This window comes from Chenopodium album, chromosome 14 (assembly GCF_948465745.1).
Source record: "Chenopodium album chromosome 14, dcCheAlbu1.1, whole genome shotgun sequence".
NCBI classification, from domain to species: domain Eukaryota; kingdom Viridiplantae; phylum Streptophyta; class Magnoliopsida; order Caryophyllales; family Amaranthaceae; genus Chenopodium; species Chenopodium album.
In genome coordinates, this window is record NC_137847.1 from 6,670,094 (window position 1) to 6,678,417 (window position 8,324).

General features: G+C 34.5%; 1 protein-coding gene across 1 annotated transcript; it reads right to left on the reverse strand.

Moving 5' to 3' along the window:
- Positions 1 to 412: 412 nt before the first annotated feature.
- On the reverse strand, positions 413 to 6,637 carry LOC145578748 (uncharacterized). Its single transcript, XM_081636051.1, has 15 exons — positions 6,148 to 6,637; positions 5,354 to 5,685; positions 5,114 to 5,193; positions 4,648 to 4,748; positions 4,421 to 4,543; positions 4,216 to 4,285; positions 3,623 to 3,709; positions 3,444 to 3,509; positions 3,232 to 3,324; positions 2,938 to 2,994; positions 2,711 to 2,839; positions 2,543 to 2,633; positions 2,030 to 2,118; positions 1,394 to 1,587; positions 413 to 896 (listed from the first exon to the last, which is right to left on the reverse strand). Exons 2-15 carry the CDS (start codon positions 5,571 to 5,573, stop codon positions 791 to 793), a joined length of 1,506 nt encoding a protein of 501 aa, XP_081492177.1. The 5' UTR covers positions 5,574 to 5,685; positions 6,148 to 6,637; the 3' UTR covers positions 413 to 790.
- Positions 6,638 to 8,324: the final 1,687 nt, after the last annotated feature.

Here is an 8,324-nt window from a genome sequence, read left to right on the forward strand (position 1 = left end):
TTCTATGAAATACTATATGTGACTATTATTTTCAGATAGTGACAGATAAACATACTTCACTAAAAAAGATGCTAACAACTCTTAATCCTCTAATTGCTTGACCAAGTGAACTCCATCCAAGAACATAATTTAGCTTTTCGGAGATTAATTATACTCATTCTAGTCATGCTCACACACGCTTCCATAAGAAAGACGTGATATCAAGATATCTACCCTAGTTTACATACCTTGTTACAAGGTTATAACTATGATGTTTTTCTAACTAGCTTTTCTTTTACATATAATCTGCCTCTCTTCACTAATGCAAGATTTAGGGGTCAAGCAACTTCACAGAATATGCAGAGGCAAGTAAAGCACTTCATAAAACACAACAGGATGACCGTCTGATAATAATAGAACATCAACATACCCCAACCTTGCAGAAATTCGAATAAGGTTGACAAGTGCAACGAGTTTAGTACTGTATTGTACTATGGTTTATTGCCTTGTTTGTATCAAAAAAATGTTTAATTCAATCATCTAAGAGACTAAGAATGCTAGTGAGCTTCTTGTTCTATATACAACTCAGATCTACTCTGATGAGTAAAATATTTATAGAAGTTACAACAGCTAGTATAACAGTAATGTTACAACAGGATTAAGCTTTAAGCCCATGTTATTCTTCTTTTGCTGGTATTATTAAGGATCTATCAATCTCCACTTTGCACCAGACCCAACTCGCAATTTAGGAGACTTTATGCTATCACACAAGATTTCTCCAATTGTATGGCAATTTTATTCATCTCCTCTTTCAAGATGGCACGGCATTTTCAGCTGATGTCTCCTGTTCAGACTTCTTGGCTGCTAACATTGCAGCATGTTGTTCTAGGTACTCTTTGCTATTTATTTCTGTTAATCTGCAAGCATGAAATCCACTTTATATAAACTTGGAATTCAATAGAAAGACCTCCAAAAAAGGTACGGAGAAGAGAATTGGTAATTCACAACTCTCTTTATCCTATTGTGTCTCCCTTTTATTACTTAGTGTCAAAACTTGCCCATTCCTTTTTAAAAAAATAGGACATTGATTCATCATAAGGATAACACATTGTTATATTTGCATTGAAAAATGCTTTTATTGTTATATATACTGAAAAAAGGGCAAAAGTTTGACAGAAAAAGGAACAATGTTAAAGAACAAGTAACTTCAAAGCTGGTTAAGACTTAAGAGTATCCAAGGAAACTGATATACCCTAGTGGTAACTTCTAATTTGTTAAGGATACAGCAAGCACATCAATTAATTGATTCACGCACTAATGGTGCCAGCATGTAACCCCACCCCCCGACCCCCCCCCCCCCCCCCCCCAACACCACTTTTTCTGCCAAATAAAAAAAGAAAACAGATATACATACCTACTAATGGTGCGATCCTTGGCAAATCCAAGTTCATTGTCAACACAAAGATCAGCAAAATCTTTTTTTGCTGATCTTGAAGAAGTCCGTGGTGCCATGCTCTTGGCCTCAGCTATTGTTACAACTCTTTCAAAGAGTTCATATGGGCTACCCTCAGCAGTACACAGTAATCTAGCTTTGTTTTCATACATCACCTAGTAGAATACAAAGAAATTTTTTAGCTTTTAATTTTAAGGTGCAGTCTCAGAATCCAGTAAGGCAGTGATTACCTCAATCTTGTGCATTTAGTTTAGATTTCTCAAATTTTAAGTGAAATAAAGTTATTTTTAAAACATTAGGCATTTCTCAATACATATGTAAATAAATAAATACACCAATGAACCAATTGCAGATTTGTACACACCAAGGCCAAACTTAATCACAAAGAAAAGCAGTATGTTTATTCCCTTTACATTTCTCTTCTCCCAGTTCTCTTCCTGATTGGTATGACACTATGACCGCATGAGCATTCATATATCAATGGCATTATCATACTCAAAACTGAATCTTGACAATATCATAATTCTCTAGCATTCACATAAAAATGCAACAAAACCAATAGGACAGGCATTTAAGAATTCAGGAAAAAAGACGTACATCAATTAAAGTGACAAACCGATATGCTGCTGTCCTGTTATTTAGCCCAAAATTTGGCACCCCATCTATTGCCAGAGTGTGAAATTTCTCTGCAAAATAAATCATATCATAAATCATGTATATACAACATATAACATTGCAAAATCTACAGGCAGATGCACCACAGAACGACAGCAAACAGTAAAAATAAAAATGAAACAAAATGACAGGACCAAAGACAGTCAGCTGCAAGATCAATTTTGATAGTTACAAATTGGGAAGCTGAAGCCTAGCAACACAAAAGTTCTCATGTTACAACAGCCTCAGATCAGAGAACATAATGGCTCAGTAGACACCATGATGAATTTGCTTCTATAAAAATGTTGGTATATTATACGTAGTATTATACGTGTATCATTCATTTATTTCACATACATATAGTACAAACTATGTACAAGCAGCAATCATCCAAAACCAGCAAGGAAAAAAGATGAGTGAAATTTGCAGATATTTTAATAAAGTAACATTGCTTACTGAATAATCCAAAATAATCTGCAGCTCCAAGAGGTCTATCACACAGCTCTTCGAAAGGAAAATAAGCACATCCATTAGCACCCAATGGAACCTAAAAAATTTTAGCAGAATGTTTAGCAAGTTGGATTTATCATGATTAAGCACTAGCGATATTTATTGTAAACGTACCTGTAGTTTCCTTCCCATAACCACTTCTACCTCTTGTGGCTGAGGTTGATGTTCCCCTATTAGCTGCTGCAACTTAACCTTCAGAAGACCTGACATATCCAGTCCAATCAAATAAAAGCCCTGCTCACCCTGCAATTGCAAGTACAGGCAGGAGCTATTACTAATTAGCATATAAAGATGAAAAATCCATGTGATAAAAGACTACACTAAATTAGAACCAAACTTACTGAGGTCATCTTCCGATAATCCACTGATGATCCAATTTCATGCACTGCACATCTTTCCTGCAAAAATAATGAGAATGAAAAAACTAGCAATTCTATAGGTGGTTGAAGTAAAAATTGTCAAATGACAGTTTATCTTGAAGGAATGACTTCGTATCTCTGGCACAACTGAAAGCCTTGTTTTTCTACAATTGTCTTTGGGTTAATCGTGAAAACACTGTTAATTCATATTCTTCTGATCAAACTTTACGAAGAAACTAAGGTCAAAGGTATACTAGGATGAGCCTTGAGACTAACCTTAACTGTGGCAATAAAAGGTAGAAAAAGATCTCTCTGTAGGCCACCTTCATAGAGATTATCTGGGGCACGATTTGAAGTTGCAACAAGAATCTAAATTCAGCACAGAGAAACAAGGGGGAAAAAATCAATCTGTGGAAGACAGAGAGAGGGGAAAATTGAAAATTATTTAATTCAGGCAAGAGCAACAGTTTGAAGTTAAAAATGCTTACAACACCATTGCTGAACAGATGTCCAAATAAACGATTCAATATTAATGCATCAGCCACGTCGGTTACCTGGGAACCAAAAAAAAACACAGATAGCAATTTGTCAACATATTTTACACATTTACACCCATTAAAGAAGCTGTTGAAATCATTGGTATGGTTCCATATGCCCAGTGCTGTACCATGAACTCGTCAAGACATAACAAAATCGCATCATCTGATATCTCATCTGCAACAACTTCAAGTGGATCAGTCACACCCCTGTGTTTCTGCAAATAAACAGAACTATTAAAATCTTACATTCACACTGTAATAACTTAAAAAAACTCAATACCATTATTCTACTATGCAGTAAAATTAAACCTGAGATCAATTTATATTGAATCGGTCACTATTCTGCCATCTAGTAAATGACTATACATCAGTTTAATCTTCTGATTAGAAAAACTATTAAGTGAAATCATCAGTTTATTCAGAGACGTGAAATAAGCATGAGAAACCATACAAAATATCTAATAGTCAAAAGAATCATATCATTCCCTCACATTCTCCCCCAACAAGGGCAACAACCCTCAGATGGCCCTGCCCCAAAATGGATTTTTTCTTTGAGTTATCTTCCTCGGGGTACTCTAAAGATTCAAAATTGTTGCAAGTGGTTTGAAACAATCAGCTTCTAATTGACATTCTATTTTCAGTGATATATGTTCACCTCTATGGTTCTTGATTTTCAAGACAACACTCTCATCAAAGGAATTTAAAGTAGAAACATCCGCACCTGCAAACGGCTATGAACATTGAGCATGAAGTCGTGAAAATGTATCCTCCTTTTCCTCCAATTGCAAGGTCTGACATGAGTACATACATTATCACTTTTAAAGGTTATTCAAGGAAGTAAATAATGTAACAATTAGCATATAAATTTATATTTAACAGCATTCTACTAGTTTCCTTTAAAATCAAACAAATGAATATTATCTTACAGTTGATGATAAAACAAGTCCATCAACATGGTTTTTCCTGTGCCAACTCCACCATAAAGATATAATCCTTTCACAGGGGAATAAGATGTCTGTGGAATAAAACGGGACCATAACCATCTACTCCTGCATCACAAACTAAATCTTCAACTTCAAAAGCCACAAAAAAGAAGCAGAGTAAATAAATAACACTAAGAAGCAACAATGAAAAGAAAGAGAAGAGCACTTGCCTCCCAGATTTTTCTGAAGTTGCATAGCGATCCAACCGGCATTCATTTTCTTTCTTAACAAGCTCATCATAGAGCCTCTGAAGCTCTCTCAAAGTGTCTAGCTGCAGTGATTATAGTCAGCATTTCATCCAAATGACAATATCTGATAAAAGACAATACTTATGCACACTGCCAAACATTACATTGTACTATGTACATTCAGTTCTTACATTAACATTTGGCACATTAATGCATTTTTACTTACAAAGAAAACCTTTTCTAGATAACAGTTCACAACATTGCATCAATATTTTTGGCAATTAAAAACATTGCACCAATGTAAAGGAATTCCAAAAATCAGAATACAAAGATGCTAATTGCTGAAACCAATACAAGCAGTCATTAACCCTTTACAAATTGATAAATTACAGTATAGAAATTTCTTTAAATTTTGATTCAAGCAGTTTCGAGATTTAACACTTCATACCTGACATAGATCACCATCAAATAGTTCACCAGCCGCAACTCGCCTTTCATACTCCACAAGAGGGCCTCCTTTAATCCCATCTGTAGTACAACAATCAGAGCAAAGACTTAACCCAAATTTTCGTGAACATTTTTCTTACACCCAAACATATATTTGAGAGTGTTTGTTTCACTATATCAAACTCCACTAACTCTTAATCACATTATTTGAGAGTATTTAAACTTAAGAACAGAAGGTGACCTCCATTGGAAATTTCCACTGCTTCGGATGACAAGTATCTTGATGGTATAAAAAACGGACGAGCATATCTATGTATTTGCAGATTTCGAATAGCCTCATACTTATAATTCGAACTCCGATTTACCAAATATCTCCTCCTTGCCAATCCAATTGCATAATTTTCTCCTTGGGACCTTAAAATTGATTGAATTTGGCGAATAGAGCGAGCTAAAATTCTCATTTTCTACCCTCTAGCCCAATAGAGATGGGACAATACTCAACACACCAATTAAGCTTAATCTTCAAGTGTAGTTCAATGTATCACAGTGATTGTATCACAGTGATGCAAAGTTCTGAAACAATCCAAAAACAAATACCAACATTAACTTCAATTAGACTGTTTATTGAGCTATATACAAGTTAAGATTCTCACATTAAAATTACTCCGTAGTACAAATAACTAGTATTAAATTACAAACAATCCAACCTATAAACTATCAATGTGCAGTCATAATACCACAAAAAAACACTAAAACAGATGTAAAACCTACAGTATGCTCATACAAGTTACAAATTTAAACATGCAAGAATACGTGGAAGGTCAGCTAGTTCAGTTGGTAAAGTATTAGGAGGTACGGGGTAACACAAGACCTCAGATCAAATTCCGTCTATATCACGGTCCAAACATAATCTGTCCTACATAAACCCACTACAAATTCACATAATTATTCAAATAAATAGACTTCGATACCAGAAAGATAAAAATTCTGAAAAACCCAGAAAGCAAAGATTTAAACAATTAAACTAAAACGTACCTGATCCAATCAAACTCCAAGAATTTGATTACAACCCAGTAGAGGAAATGAAATTTAATAAAAAGGGGTAATCTTTGATGAAGTCAAAGCCTAAAAATTGAATTAAAAAATTCCAATTTTGATGGAAAGAAGACCCCTTTTGACCAAAGTTGAAAAAGAAAAATATTTATGAACAGAACCCTCAATGAGGAAAGAAGATGATGAAATTCCAGAGGAGAGTCTAGAGTGAATGACAAATTTTTAGGGGTTTTATATTTCAGGTACAAATGTTCTTGAAAGCAAAGAAAAACTAAAAAAAAATTAGAAAATAAATGTTGCTGTTTTGACGAGGAAACCAATATGAATTATAAGCATGTGGATCATTTCCAACAATTAATATTATTATTTATTTTTTAGGAAATGGATTATTTATTTTAAATAAAGTTTCCCACCAGTTTAATTGGAGGGTTGAAGAATGAAAGTCATTGAAAGAAGAATGAAAGTCATTGAAAGAAGAACAAAGTTTGATTTTGATTTTAGGAAGGTGTGTTTCGGCTTTTCTTTAATTATGGAAATTAATTGTGAAAGGTCCTACCATCTAGGAAGCCCATCAACACAAGCAGCCACTTTCATGTGGGGTATGATGTATGAAAGATGAAGATTCAACAAGAGGATGGAGTATGTTATATAGTAGTCATATTTGTAACTCCATTAGAAGTGTCTTGTGTCGAGTTTTCGTGTTAGCGAATTTGTCATACGACCCCGACGATGGCCGGTGCTAGGGGTGACAATGGATTTAGACCCGGCCTAGATCCGTGGATCCAGATTCGTTTTTCACAAATTTGAGTCTTTAAATTTTTGACCCGTCGAATTCGGTTCGGATCCAGGTCCTACTGAAAAAAACGTATCTGGATCCAATTCTAACCACTAGACCCGGACCTAGATCTGTTTGGCTGTTAATTAATTTTTCTATTAAAAAAACTAAAATTGTTTGTTTCTTTATTAAAAATGTTGATGACGCTAGTAGTGATAAATGTTAGCCCTTTCAAGAGATGAATTTTGGATGCTCATATCGAATACATCATCATTGTTTTTTCACTTGCTTATTTGTAACATAGTACTTTTTTCGTTGTTTATAATTTTTATTTCAAAGTATAAGTGTATAAGTTGGTTACTTTGTGTTTTTAGATTTGTTGTATAACTTTAATTTAGGTTGAACTTAATAATCCCCGACAAAAGTTTGAAATGCATTTTTTGAACCAAACATTACATTTATTATAAAAAATTAGGCAAAATATATTGGACCCATTGTAGGCCCGGATCCGTTGGACCCGTCTAATCTGAATCCGGGTCTCCATTTTTCAGACCTGATGGATCCGAGTAGGATCTGGATCCCACATACAAAAATGGATCTGGAACCGGGTACATCTGGACCCGGTCCAAATACGACCCTTTGCCATCCCTAGCCGATGCGCTTCATACTACCCTAGGTTTTTTGGCGTATTGCCTAGTTTAATGAGTAAGTTGGTAGTTGTTACTACCTGCTTTGTCCTTAAAATTTTGCCCCATTGCAAAAAAATTGGGTCAATTTTTATAAACTTTTATCATAAAATAATCTTAATCTATAAGTGATAATATAGTTATGTGAGATCTTGTTGGATGCGTCTCATTGTACATTTTATTGATATTTACTTTTTATAATTTTACACGTGTGAAAATGGAGATATAACCGTTTTAAAACGCTTATTGGAGACCGCGAAAAGTCAAGTGGGGCATAAAATTAGGGACGGTGGGAGTATAACTTATAAGTAGTCTTCAAATGGTGTGAGTCTTAGGGCTTGTTCTCTTCAGCTTATTTTCAGTTCAGTTCAGCTCCAATAAAGTTCAGTTCAGTTCAATTCTTATCTTAATTTCCATCTCTCATAAAATATTCAGTTTAGTTCAATTCAACTCCAATAAGTTCAGTTTAGCCCCAATAAGTTCAGTTCAGTTCAGTTCTTATCTTAATTTCTATCTCTCATAAAATATTCAGTTCATTTCAGTTCAGTTCAATTCAGCTCCAATAAGTTCAGTTCAGTCAATCAGAACAGGCCCTTAGCTAAGAGTGGGAAAAAAATGTCAAGAAAAAACCTTGAATGTGTTTATTAACTTGTGTGTGTTATATGTAATTATGATGTTTTGGGCCTATAGAATTGGGC